The sequence below is a fragment of the Dama dama genome, chromosome 8 (assembly GCF_033118175.1).
Source record: "Dama dama isolate Ldn47 chromosome 8, ASM3311817v1, whole genome shotgun sequence".
NCBI lineage: Eukaryota > Metazoa > Chordata > Mammalia > Artiodactyla > Cervidae > Dama > Dama dama.
In genome coordinates, this window is record NC_083688.1 from 7,609,797 (window position 1) to 7,624,570 (window position 14,774).

At 39.4% G+C, this 14,774-nt stretch overlaps 1 protein-coding gene across 4 annotated transcripts in view; it reads left to right on the forward strand.

The window, feature by feature from the left end:
- RCAN3 (RCAN family member 3) overlaps positions 1-14,774 on the forward strand; it is a 108,494-nt gene that overhangs the window by 35,517 nt on the left and 58,203 nt on the right. For 3 of the 4 annotated variants that reach the window (XM_061148214.1, XM_061148215.1, XM_061148216.1), the window contains exons 3-5: positions 2,495-2,668; positions 3,705-3,876; positions 5,119-10,817. The exons of the other annotated variant lie outside the window; for it this stretch is intronic. In XM_061148214.1, the coding sequence (XP_061004197.1) occupies positions 2,495-2,668; positions 3,705-3,876; positions 5,119-5,303 (531 nt within the window). In that variant the 3' untranslated portion in view covers positions 5,304-10,817. Of the gene's footprint in view, positions 1-2,494; positions 2,669-3,704; positions 3,877-5,118; positions 10,818-14,774 lie in introns of those variants that run through there. 4 annotated transcript variants of the gene reach the window in all.

The window sequence follows — 14,774 nt, forward strand, 5'->3', positions numbered from 1 at the left end:
CAGAGCTGCTAGAACTCTCATACACTGTTGGTGTGAATATACAACAACTCTGAAAGACAGTTTAGTAGTTTTTGAAAAGTTGATCATATACCTATCATATGATTCAGGTATTTACCCAAGAGAAATAAAATCATATATCTACCCAAAACCTGTACATGAATGTACATAGCAGCTTTATTTGAAATAGTTCAAAACTAGTAACAACCCAGTTGCCTGTCAGCAGGTATTTGCATAAATATCCTTACAGTGGAGTTCTACTTGATAATAAAAAGGACCATAAAAGAGAACCCAATAATATGACTCTCAACATGATTATGCTCAGGGAAAAAACCCAGGACCCCCCCTGCCAAAAGTACATTTTTATGAAATACTAAAAAAATACAATCTTCTAGAGTGATAGAAAAAAAGATGGTGGTTACTGGTGGGAGTGGGGTGGGCATCTCATACACTTTAGTTTTATGGAGAGTATGGAGTTAAATATGAAAGGTAAAATCATAAAATTTTAAGACGACAATCTGGGAGAACATCATTGTGATCTCAGAGTATACAAGGATTTCTCAAGACACAACACAAAAGGAAGAAAATGGATACATTTAGTAAGGTTCAAATTTAAAACTTGTATTTTTCAAAAAAAAAAAAATTGGGAAAAAGTATTTATGGCACCTATATTTAACAAAGAATTAGCACCCCTATAGAACTCCCCTTCCTCAATTAAAAGAGACAACCCAGTAGAAACATGGACAAAAGATATGAGCACGCGTATCATGGATTCTGTAGGCAAGAATACTGGAGTGGGTTGCCTTACCCTCCTCCAGAGGATATTCCCACCCCAGGAATCTAACTGCTTCTCTTTTGCCTCCTGCATTGGCAGGCAGGTTCTTTACCACTAGCGCCTCCTGGGAAGCTATATCATGTTAAGAGGAACCCCAGAAGACCCATAAACATGAAAAAAGGTTCAACGTCTTTATTTTTCAAAGAAATGTGAATTATAACCAAAATTAGAGCCTATTTCATCTTCCTTACTTTGCATTGGTAAAAATTTAAAGGTCTGTATCAAATGTTGGCATAGATGTGAAGCAACCAGAATACACTTTCACTCTTAGACAGTAAATTGGTACAAACACTTTGGAAAACTATGTGGCATCATCTACTAAAGTAAAAGATATGTCATTGTTGAGGCCCAGGACGCGTGCTTAAAAGACGCTTGCTCCGTGGAAAGAAAGCTATGACAAACCTAGAGAGTGTATTAAAGAGCAAAGTCGCGACTTTACCGACAAAGGTCCATATAGTCAAAGCCATGGTTTTTCCAGGAATCATGTATGAATGTGCGAGTTGGACCATAAAGAAGGCTGAGCACGAAAGAATTGATGCTTTCAAATTGTGGTCCTGGAGAAGACTCCTGCAAATCCTTTGGACAGCAAGGAGATCAAACCAGTCAATCCTAAAGGAAATCAATCCTGAATATTCACTGGAAGGACTGATGCTGAAGCTGAAGCTCCAGTATTTTGGCCACCTGATATGAAGAGCTGACTCACTGGAAAAGACCCTGATGCTGGGAAAGATTGAGGGCAGGAGGAGAAGGGGGCAACAGAGGATGAGATGGTTGGATGGCATCACTGACTCAATGGACAGGAGTTTGAGCAAACTCTGGGAGATAGTGATGGACAAGGAGGCCTGGTGTGCTGTAGTCCATGGGGGTCTCAGAGATGGGACATGACTTAGTGACTGAACAACAAAGGCCCAGTGATCCCACTTGTAGTGTGCACACCAGAGAATCCCATGCATATGGGCACCAAGAATGTTCATAACAGCATTGTAGTAGCAAAAACTGGAGGCAATCCAGATTCCAGCAGCATTAGAGGAATTGTGGTATAGCTGTACAATGGAATATTATACAGTCCTGAAGAGGGTGGCTCACAGTTAGTTACACACAGCAACAAGGAAGCATCTTAGGAAAAAAGGCAAGTCATAGAAGAATATATGCAGCATGATTCAATCTTTAGGGGAGCTTATAAATGTTGTAAAACTATAAAGAAAAACAAAAATAAGCATGAAATTCCAGAAAATAATTACTTTGAATCTAAAAAGGAATAGGATGGAGGTAAAAACTCTGGCATGCTGAGGACTTCAAAATGATAGTGATGTTCTTGTTCTATCATTGGGCATGTTTTTATCATTTTATACCTTACATTCATTTTATAATACTTTACATTTGATTTTATAATATGAACTCTACATAATATAATATTTAATAAATTTATTTTTAAAATAAGTGCAAACTGCAGAATTTAGCATATGACTAACAGGACACCTGTTCTTGTGTACCTACAAGAATAGAATGCTGCTTTGGGGAAAAAAAACAAATTATAATGAATTCTACTCCACTACTTATGTTTAATGATTTAAATTTCCTCTTGGTAAAGGTTTTCCTCCCCGCGCCCCCCCCGCCCCCCGTGCCCTTATTCTCTCTGCTGTGCTGCCCCTCACTTTGTAGGAGAGATTTGAAGCACTCTTCACCATCTATGATGACCAAGTTACGTTTCAGTTGTTCAAAAGCTTTAGAAGAGTCCGAATAAATTTCAGCAAGCCTGAGGCGGCGGCACGGGCTCGGATAGAACTCCATGAGACAGACTTCAATGGCAGGAAGCTGAAGCTGTACTTCGCACAGGTACTGACTTCATAGTGCAGAGGGCAGCGTGTTTTCCTCCATCCAACGATGCTGTCCACTCTCCGTATTCTCTATTATCGTATCAGAGGTCTTTGAAATGAACAATCCTAATCAGCAAATCATGTAAACATATGTTTCCTTTGTTTTACAGATACATAAATGTATACATTTATTAAGCCTATTTGCCCTCCTAACTTTGTTTTGCTTAGCCTAATAGTTAGAGGGCTTCATTTTTTTCTGGCAGCTTTTCTCAACTGGGGAACACCCAAGCCTTTTCTCCTGTCATCTAGAATGGCACTTGTGATGGGACATCCTTGGAAGATGTGAGAAAAGCAGCCTCTGGACTCATTTCCATGGTCTGTGATTCCTAAGAGGCACCCTATTGAAATTGGCTCCCAGCCCAAGGGGTGAGCAGGGAGCAGACAGAGAACGTACAGAAAGGCTGTCCTAGACTTTGGAATTGCAGAGGACCCTGCAAGTTAATGAGAATTGGCTATCCTTATTATTCTAATCCTCCATTGATAGGACTCTGACAAACCAATTACTTCTTGGAAGAATTAGTGAAATAAAAGCATTAGATCAGCTGTTAAGTGCACTGTTTTATTTTTAACAAAGCATTTTTTTCCCCTTGGTCTAGCTTTCAAAATATTTTAAAAAAAAAAAAATTAAGATGGGGTTTGCTGTCTGACATTACAAATGAAACCTATGTTTGGACACGTCTTGGTGGAGTCGATGGTGACAGTATAACCTAATCTCTTCTAAAACTGGAATTCAGTGCTTAGTACGATTCATTGTCCATTCATCTACTCATTGATTTTTCTTTCTATTTGACGAATATTTATTGGGCACCTAATGCTCTGTGCCAGGCTCTAAGTGTTCAGTGGTGAACCAGACAGACTCTGGCCCAGCCACTGGAAGATATTTAGCCTGTCAAAGAGAAATTTTACATTTTCTCCAAAGAGATGCTTTAGTTAATGGGAAGATGAAAGTGAAAACATGGCCTGGTCATAAATTGTGAGCATCTCCCTCCCTGCAGGTACAGATGTCCAGTGAAACACGGGACAAGTCCTATTTACAGCCGCCCCAACCTGCCAAGCAGTTCCTCATCTCCCCTCCTGCATCACCTCCGGTGGGGTGGAAGCAAGGGGAAGACGCAACGCCTGTTATAAACTATGATTTACTCTGTGCTGTTTCCAAGTTGGGACCAGGTAACAAGCTTCTCTCTCTCCTGTTTTTTTCTCCAAGAAACTTTTGTTTTAAAGCCCACTTTCAGCTATTTGTGTTCTAGCCGATGAACGGCAACATGATCAGCATGGAAGATAGGGTCACACAAACCTGGGTTTAGATTCTAGTCTTTGCTAACTGTGATCTTGAGCAAGTTATTTAGCTTCAATTTTCTGAGCCTCTGCTTTCTCATCTAAAATAGGGATCATAGGAGCTACCCTTCAACATGGTTCTAAAGACTAAGGGCTTCCCCAGGTGGCACAGTGGTAAAGAATCTGTCAATGCAGGAGACACAGGAGATGCAGGTTCGATCCCCGAATTGGGAAGATCCTCTGGAGAAGGAAATGGCAACCCACTCCAGTATTCTTGCCTGGAGAATCCCATGGACAGAGGGGCCTGGTGGGCTACAGTCCACAGAGTCACAGAGCTCAACATGACTGAGCAAGACTGAGTGCACACGCGTGCACACACACACACACACACACACACACACACACGAGAACTAAGTGATACATACGTAATAGTAAATCTAACTGCAGTTTACTGCTCCACATTCTAGTACATGACAGATCATTAGAGCATATTAGTTGCCATCAAAATCGCAGACAGACAACTTCTACACTGAACAGTTTATCAAGGAATTGGTGGTGATACCATATCATCCCTTCAGATTCTTCTCTTGGGTTTCTTTTCCCATCTTCTTTTCCTTCTGTTTAATTTCTCTCTCTCATCCCTCCAAAATAATAAAATAAATCAGTGCCATTGTTGGTTCATAGTAGTTGTCCACCTAAAATAATGTTGTGTCTTCATTAACATTAGGGGATACAAAAGGCATTTGAAGAGTTGTTTTTAGACATGAGAGCTATATCTTGGATCCCTGAGGTCCTATAAGAGATTGCCGACGCTGCCTGAAACCTTACAGGTGTCTCCCAAGGGGAACCCAGAAACCATTATGAAGTTAAGCAGGAATACTTGCATTGTTCACAGAACAGTAATTAGCACTTGCGTTTTAACTCCCAAGACCTCATTACTCCTCACTACTAATTTCTCAAAATGCCAAAATTTTTTAAGAACCTTAAAAAGCATCAATTCTCTAATGTCTAAACAGGATAAAGTACCATGACATAGGATTTACAGATTGAAAAGCCAGTAATCAGCAATGAAAACATGCGTAGAACAAGACGTTTCAAGGTTCAGAACCTTTCCTTTGCTGTTTGCCTCCGCAGGAGAGAAATATGAACTTCACGCAGGAACCGAATCCACACCAAGCGTGGTGGTTCACGTCTGTGAAAGTGAAACTGAAGAGGAAGAAGAAACAAAAAACCCCAAACAGAAAATCACCCAGACACGGCGCCCAGGACCTCCGACCGCAGCGCTGAGCGAGCCTCGGGCCTTCGACTGTGCACTTTGAGGCTTTGGTGGCGTGGCGCGGAGCCGCTGCCCACCTGGCCTGGGATGGCGGGGACATGCCCATCCGTGACCTTGACCACTGCTATGCCAAGGGGAGGCCGGGGGGCATGGAGCACCCACACTGGGGACAGTAGAACACGGAGTAGCAGTTTTAACTGATCAGTTAAAATCACAGCTTTTAACTGATGTTCTGAACAGAATATTACTTTAAAGGATTAGCCCCCACCACGTGGCAACTCTTGACCACTTTTAAATAGCAAATTAGGAGAATGGCTTCCTCCAGAAACATTGATTTCCCTGATTCTGGATAGCACGGGGTACCCCAAAGTGAAAACTGTAGTCACCCAGGGCAGTTCCATTTTTGAGAACTTAAAAATAGTCGTATAATTAAAAAAAAAAATTAGTCTTACAATTTTAATAATCTAGTTGGGTATGTTTGTACCAGTCTTTTGGCTTCCAACAAGTCTGTTGGTCAAAGATTCATTGCTATTCAATATACATGGAATTTTTGGCCCAGAAAGAGACCTGACATAGAGAATAATTCATAGAAAGTAATTTTTTCTTCTCAAGTGGTTTTTTTTTTCTTTAGCTTTGGGGAAGAAATGCCGAGTTCCCTTCAACTGTCAGAATCAAGGTGCCCAAATCTACGTGCACACTGTTCTCATCAGAGTGATACATAATAGACCCCAGTTCCTGATAGGCGCCCAGGCAAAGAGCTGCTGCTTTGGGAACGAGACGCATCACCTGTGAGCTTGATGCCTGTGACCTCATGCGGCTGCCACACTCTCCCATTTGTGACACATCCTGGCCTGTAGCTCGGACTGTCTTCAACCACCAGTTGGGTGGTCATTATTCATATTTGTGTGTCATCATTCATAGACTTTAAATCAGAAAAATACTGATAAGATTTTCCGAAGACTGTTTTTAAATTGTCCATTCAAACATTTTTCTGTTGGCTTTGACACAGAAGTCACACACATAGTATTTCTGTGAGTTAAAGAAAGATGTAACAGATAGGGATAATTCATTGGTCAGAGTTTCTTTTGGGTGAAATTTGTTTACTGTGGCTTCCCGTTGGCATTTTCCCTTAAAACAGAATTGTTTCCTGCTTGTGTTTGAGGGTGTATCATTGAACAGACATCTTCTTAACTCTTTTGTGGTCTGTTTGAATTTCAAAGTACTTTTTGTAGAAAAGTGTCGTAACTAAGAATGCTTTGCTTCAGGTCAGGTGGCCATACTGGTTCTCTGCTCCCTCCAAGGTTTTCTTTGTAAGACAAGTGTCTGGGGCTCCTCGCTGTGTCTGTGCAAGGACTTGTGAGTTTGGACTAATAAACCAGTGTGGCTGCCACGACAACAGAAAGAAAAATGCAGAAATTCAGATCATGCTTTCGATACATTTTTGGTAATGTGTTTCAGTGGTCTAGATGTTCTTATTGTGGTAGAATTTATTTCTAAGGACTTAAACTTTATTGCAAAAAAAAGTTTTCTATATTTTCCTTACCTTAAAATATGCTGAGATGATCGACTCTTCTGTTTGTATATATCCACCACTGGTAAGCCTCGATGTAAAATTCAGTTGAAATTTGTGATTCTGCAAGCAGCTTATTAAACTTATTAATTTATTATTTGGCAGTGTAACTGGCAGTCACTAATACATTTACTTTGCAGTTCTAAATTCAGCCAGATTTTAATCTTATCTAGGTGCACGAACTTATCATTGCAGAACAAACTCTGTAAGTCAGGAAATGTATGTATTTTCAATGCTTGGAAATTTTTGAGTTTTCTTTTAGGTAATATTTATTCACTGTAATTTTCTAAGTGATCAAAAGTCATGATGCTTTTTTATTTGGCTTGGCTTTCATGCTCTACCTTCCAATTAAAGAGTATTCTATCCCTAACTTAAAACTGCCTTTTATAGTCCAACAATGCAAATTTAAGCGTTAGTTGCTCAGTTGTGTCTGACTCTCTGTGACCCCATGGACTGTAGCCCACCAGGCTCCTCTGATCATGGAATTCTCCAGGCAAGAACACTGGAGTGGGTTGCCATTTCCTTCTCTAGGGACTCTTCCTAACCCAGGGATCAAACCCAGATCTCTTGCATTGCAGGCAGATTTTTTACCGCATGAGCCACCAGGGAAGCCCCCACCCCACCAATGCAAATTACCTGAATATTTCTTTTTCTCTTTTCTTTATTTTTTTTCAGTGTTGAATAAATTGAAGAAAAACTTAAACCAAGATTAAGTATATATTAAATAATATATTTTTAATTTAATATATGTAAAACTTTTCTGAGGCTTTCCCCAGTGGTCCAGTGGTTAAGACTCCAGTCTTCCACTGCAACTTTTCTGAATGGAAAACATTAATATTTTTGTTCTTTCTAGTATATTATTTCCACAACATGAGCTCTGAAAGAAAAACTACTAAATCCATTCACTTTTTAAAATTTTTGTCTGTAACCCACAGCTTGAGAGAATCTTATTTCCTTGACCAGGGATTGAACCCAAGCCCTTGGCAATGAAAGCACCAAATCCTAACCACTAGACCCCCAGGAAGTTCCTACCCATTAACATTTTAATATTGTGAAATCAACCAGAATCTCCCCAGGTATTATGATCTCTGATCTGTTTTGACTATTGTGTATCCAATTCATGTGTCCATCTTGTGAGAGACGAGTCTCATTCATCTTTTATTTAAGTACCTTTTAATAAGTTTTATCTACATTTCTTCTTTGAAACCGAGTCATCACTTAGATTTAACTGTAGCCATGGTTTCTTTAGACACCATAATCTCAGGAATCAGGTTAGGCAATTGTGAGGAGAGAAGATGATGCTTTTTGTTAGGAAAAAACATTTGTAGAAGATAAAATCATAAGACAATAAAAATAGTCAACAGAACTTGCAATGCATGGGCTCTTGTGGTCTAGATTCTTTCTCTCTACCCACCTGACGAAACCAGAAGTGAATCTGTTATATTTAGAAGTGTACGCCTCTGAGCATCTACTAGTTTAGGTGCTAAGAGGCAGAAGTGGTAAAAACAGTTCCCTTGCCTTGAAGAGCTGAAAATCGGGTGAAAGCAAACTAGTCTTTCCACATTCTGCTTCTCCAAAATGTTGTCACTAAAACCTATCAGTAATGAAGAGTCAAGTAAAAGCTACTGGGAACTTTTAAGTTCAACATAAAGGGTATTTTTTAAAATTGAAATATAGTTGATTTTCCAGTGTTCTGTTAGTTTCTGCCGTACAGCAAAGTGATTCAGTATAAATTCAGATACATATTCTTTTTTATATTCTTTTCCATTGTGGTTTATCACAGGATATTGACTATAGTTCCCCGTGCTATACAATTGGACTTTGTTGTTTATAACATAAAAGTTTAAATAAACATTTTGGTTTATGGGATATTCAAATCAAAGAGATGCCAGGAGATAGTAGCACTTTGGTTCTTCTAGAATATGATTGTTTTTCCCATTCGCATTAATCCCATCTTTTTAAAATGTTGTGATATAAGGTGAAAATATTTGATTTCTCAGAATCTCAATTACAGAGCTGAAGGCATCTTTGGAAATCGTATAGTTTATCCTCGCGTTGCTTAGATTACAAAGCAGGAGATGTGACTTGCTACGAAGCGCACAGAAAGCAGCCCAGGCTCTAGAATTGCCAGTCCCAACTTCCGGGCTGTGGCTTGTGTGTACTTTTTCTTGCATTGACTTCTTAAAGACACTCAGAGACAGCAATAACCAGCCATAAGAAACAAAAGGGGAAAAAATTCCTTTTCCCCAGTGAGGTACAATGAGTAAGAAAAATCTTATCTGATGACGTCAGTGACTTAGTAATTTCAATGAATGAATTTAATGTTCCATGTTTTGTGTTTTTGTTGTCATTGTACCATTGGATTTGGAATCTACTTAATGTTATTTTGGTAGCCAGGAATTGTGGTGACATTTTATGTAGGCTTTCCTAGATTTTCATAATAATCAGATTAAAGTATAAATAGGCGTCCTTGAGACATGACTGTAATGAAGCAGAATGAGATCTAATGTGATTTGGAAAGAGCTTGCAGTGGAAGGGCACCTCACTCAGTGTGTGTGAGATGGAATTCTGGTAATGGCTGAAGGCTGATCTGTGCTTCGTGTTTTTATATAGACTTTTTTTTTTTTACAGCCCATGGCTTTATTTTTAAAAGGGAAAATCTAAAACATAATTAAGTGTTGGAAATGACAAAATTCTTCAGTGTGTCAAGCTCACTGTTTGGTGGATGTCTCTTTTCTCCAGAGTTGTGTACTTCATACCTGTCCTACAGTGAGATCAGTCAGTCTTTCCCTTCTTGGCTCACTTGCATTTCTATCTTCCTGTAGGAAAGGAAAGGAATTTCTTACAATAAGTATGCTAATATAAAGAAACTAAAGACTCGGAGAAGTAGTTGCCTTCTAGTTGAAGAAATAAGTCCATGTTGTAGAACTGTGTCTTTTAAAAGGTTCAACAAATTTAAAGAATAAGATTTATGAACCTTCTCCAACAATTTGATAAATACATGTTTTTTAAACTTCCATTGGAGTGGGGTCAGTCAGAGCCCCTTCATTGGAATGCCATTGTTTTTTAACCATGAATCAGGGGGAAATTGTAATAATTTGTAGAGTGTCGTTATTAACGAATATACAAGCAACAAAGCAACCGAAATTTCCAATTCCTAGATTCACTGATCAAAAAATTATAAAGACGGTCAAATTAGAACTTTCCAGCTAGGGTTAAAAAGAGCTAAGCTTGGGCTGAGTCAAAGTATCCCTGTCCATTTAAACAAAAATTTGAAGGCCTTTTGCTACATCAGTCATGTGGTCTCTCCTGTCAACCTACATTTCTAAACAAAACCATGTTCTGCAGGCTCTTGGAACTCCTGCGTGGCTTTGACTGACTGTCCATTCTTGTCATAAGGGAAGACTTATATCTCTGCACCTAATCTGGGTTTTCTGTGCTGTTTTCTCTTCAGTCCCCAGGCTTCTAACTCAGACTGGGGACTGAGGAGAGAGAAAGGTGGCTAGCCCTGCTATTGTGCCATACTCCTCCCACCGCTTCTCAGCCCAAGTGGGGGCCCCGTGATTTCATTCCTCCTATACTGTGTGTAGCCTCCAAGTTCAAGAAATGTTTCTCCACCATTTCACTTCTGTGTTAACTGAACGCAGGAGTCAGATTTATTATTTTAATCTGCAAATGTCTGTTATCTTGTGTTACATTTTGGGGCACGTTACCTTTCTGCTACTATCATCTGTAGTGAATATTACTGTACTTCCAAAAACTGGTCAATAATTCATATGTGTATATTCTGCCCTTTAGTATGCTTAAAGTGGTGATTCATAGTCTGTAGTACTTTGTCAACTTTGGCTCTTCTGTATTTTGAGGACATTTAAACATTCCTTGTCTTGTCAAGGTGACAAAAGCATAATGTAATTTTGGGGGAAATCTTTGTGATTAATGGTAACAGTTTTGTTTTTAAAGCTAATAAAGTTAGTTGTTTTTTTTTAATCCTGTGAATTGAGTTCTCTTTGTAGTATTTTCAATAAGTATCACTTACGTTTAGGTAATAACGCAGAAAAGGCAGAAAAATGAAATGTGTTAACCTGATCCCACTTCATGTTAGTTCGGTGTTTATGCCAGAGTTAAAGGTGGTGGTGACTCGCCACTGACTCTGGAAATAACCACTCTGGTTGATGTTCTTCACCAAGAAAAGTTTTTACCCTGGTTTGCTTCTCAGCTAGAAATGATTTAGCTTTGGGCTTCCCTGGTAGTCCACTGATTAAGAATCCGCCTTGCCGTGCAGAGGATACCAATTCCATTGCTGGTCCAGAAAGATCCTACATGCCATGGAGCAGCTAAGCCCGTGCACTGCATCTGCTGAGCCCCTGAGTTGCAGCTACCAAAGCCCAAGCACCATAGAGGCCGTGCTCCACAAGAGGAGCCACTGCAATGAGAGACCCGCATACTGCAACAGAGAGCAGCCCGCTCGCCGCAACTAGAGAGAGCCTGCACACAGCAGCGAAGACCCACCACAGCTAATAAATACATAAATCTTTTTTAAAAATTATTTATTTTTGGTAAAAACTTGTTTTCTTAGTTTAAAAAAAAAAACTCCAAAATGTTGAAGCTAGAAGAAATGACTGTAAAGATTATTTAGTACAGTGATTTTTTTAAATATACATACCACTTTTAAAAAAATATTATTTATCTGTTTATTTATTTGGCTCCATAGGGTCTTAGTTGCCAGGCTTCTCTCCAGTTGTGGTGCTCGGGCTGAAGAGTGCGTGGGCTCAGTAGTGGTGGCGCCAAGGCTTAGCTGTCCTGCAGGAGGTGGGATCTTAGTCCCCTGACCAAGGATCAAACCTGTGTCCCCTGCATTGGAAGGTGGATTCTTAACCACTGGACCACCAGGGAAGTACCCATACCAGTTTTTAAGCCATCTGCTCTTTGTTCAAATAAAATCTTACATAAATCCCAGTGTAAAACTGATTACAAAAAAAATAGGTAAATAAAGCTGCTTCTTTTGAAAGGAGGCAGGGTGGGGAGAGTGGAGACCCTAACTCCCCTCCAGCCCCTGTGATAGCTCACAGAACAATTCAGAACACAGTATTTCAATGGCCTCCACCCCCCCGCCCCCACGCCGCCTACTCACACCTTCACAAGCAAAGGGCCCAAGAGACATCGCCAAGTTCACACATGTGGATGGTGGCCCGCTTGGGAGATCTGAGTTTCTTGCCTCTGTCCCCAGGTTCTCTCTCCCACACTCTTCTACTCTGTTAAACTGAAATCTTTTGTTTTTCAGGAGGAAACATACTAGGATTCAAAGGTTCTTAAAATTAGTCGCGTTTTTCTGTTTTAATCCCACTAACTCAGAGTTGTTGGGGACATTGCCGTTGTCCCAGATGTGTTGAAGCTGTGTTCTGGGGGGTGGCCTCCAGGTGGAGCTGGGCCTCCAGGTGACCGGGGCCTGGCAGTCTTTGTACATAATGACCTTAAAATAAGATTTCACTGGAGCTAAAAATTCTTTCCTGAAACAGCAAGTTGGAAAAACACTGCAAATAACCTAAAAATAAAACACTGTTGTAATGCAGAATGGAGAATACAAGAATTAAGCTTTAGGTAATTTACCTCATAATAGTAGACTGACTTAAATAAAAGAAAGAAAATGGGGGAAAAAATAGACTCATTTAAAAGTTAAATTCAACAATGTTTGTATTGGAATTGTATTATCACCAAGAAACATGTTAGATATGAGGAGTGAGCAGTAACCCACTCTGCCTTCACTGAACACATCAAAATATAATTCTAATCTAGAAGAAAAAAAAGATTTAAATCTAAAGCTTACAGGAAAGATCTAAAATCTTGCCAAACTTCCGCTGGTCTTCTGAGACATAGAAGGTATAAGTAATTTGTAGGTTAGATATTTAAATAGGATGTATCAAAATCTGTTATTTGGGAAAAGCTTGTTGTCTGAAATGTTTGGAAAAGTTAAACAGCTTCTATATTGCTGTGCTTCTAGGAACTTACAAATTGGTACATTCTGAGTCTCCAAAACTCTATCAACTATGGAGCCCTTTTGCTTAGGAGTGTTTCATTGCACTGGTGCATGAAGAACACTGAGAGAAACTTTCTACTAAAATCCTGACTTTAATCAATTAAAGGATAGATTTACAGATTAAAATTTGTTTAATAATTTCTCTAAGTAAGAGTATTATTAGATTGGGGCATCAGAAGGAAACTTCATGGTTTGATAAATGTAGAATCCAAGTGAAACTATCAGAATCTCTAAGAAGGTACCGTGATGTTGCTGAAGAGAATAATTTCTTTGAAAAATCAGTAGCATTTTCTTCCACTATTAATAGCCAAACTGTAACCAATAAGATACCACTCATAATTGCAACAAAACAGCAGTGGAAATAAACTTTCAAACTCTAATCAGAACATGGATAATTAAGTCTATGCTTTTAAATGTATATGTAATTATCTAAGTATAGGCTTTTAATTATCTACCTATATGCTTTTATGCTTTTAAAACCACAGTCACAGAAAACTGAACAAACTGATCAAATGAACCACAGCCTTATCTAGCTCAATGAAACTATGAGCCATGCCATGTAGGGCCAGCCAAGATGGACTGGTCATGGTGGAGAGTTCTGACAAAAAGTGGTCCACTGGAGAAGTGAATGGCAAACCACTTTCGTGTTTTTGCCTTGAGAATCCCATGAACAGTATGAAAAGGCAAAAAGATAGGAAATTGAAAGATTTGAACTCACGAGGTCAGCAGGTGCCCAATATGCTACTGGAGAAGAGTGGAGAAATAACTCCAGAAAGAATGAAGAGACAGAACTAAAGCAAAAACAACACCTAGTTGTGGATGTGACTGGTGATGGAAGTCAAGTCTGATGCTGTAAAGAACAATATGCCATAGGAACCTGGAATGTTAGGTCCGTAAATCAAGGCAAATTGGAAGGGGTTAAACAGGAGATGGCCAGAGTGAACATCGACATTTTAGGAATCAGTGAACTAAGATGGACTGGAATGGGCGAATTTAACTCAGATGACCATTATATCTACTATTGTGGGCAAGAATCCCTTAGAAAAAAATGGAGTATCCCTCATAGTCAACAAAAGAGTCTGAAATGTAGTACTTGGATGCAATATCAAAAACAACAGAATGATCTCTGTTCGTTTGAGGGCAAACTTCAGTATTACAGTAATCTAAGTCTATGCCCTGACCAGTAATGGTGAAGAAGCTGAAGTTGAACTGTTATATAAAGACCTATAAGACCTTCTAGAACTAATACCCAAAAAAGATGTCCTTTTCATCATAGGGGACTGGAATGCAAAAGTAGGAAGTCAAGAGATATCTGGAATAACATGCAAATTTGGTCTTGGACTACAAAATGAAGCAGGTCAAAGGCCAACAGAGTTTTAACAAGAAAATGCACTGGTCAAAGCAAACATTCTCTTCCACAACACAAGAGAAGACTCTACACATGGACATCATCAGATGGTCAACATTGAAATCAGATTGATTATATTCTTTGCAGTCAAAGATGGGGAAGCTCTATATAGTCAGCAAAAACAAGACCAGGAGCTGACTGTGGCTCAGATCAAAAACTCCTTATTGCCAAATTCAGACTTAAATTGAAGAAAGTAGGGAAAACCACTAGACTGTTCAGGTATGACCTAAATCAAATCCCTTATGATTATACAGTGGAAGTAACAAACAGATTCAAGGGATTAGATCTGATAGAGTACCTGAAGAACTATGGACAGAGGTTTGTGACATTGTACAGGAGACAGGAGTCAAGACCATCTCCAAGAAAAAGAAATACAAAAAGGCAAAATTGTCGGAGTTCAGTTCAGTTGCTCAGTCATGTCCAACTCTTTGTGACCTCATGGACTGCAGCACACCAGGCCTCCCTATCCTTCACCAATTCCTAAAGACTACTCAAACTTGTG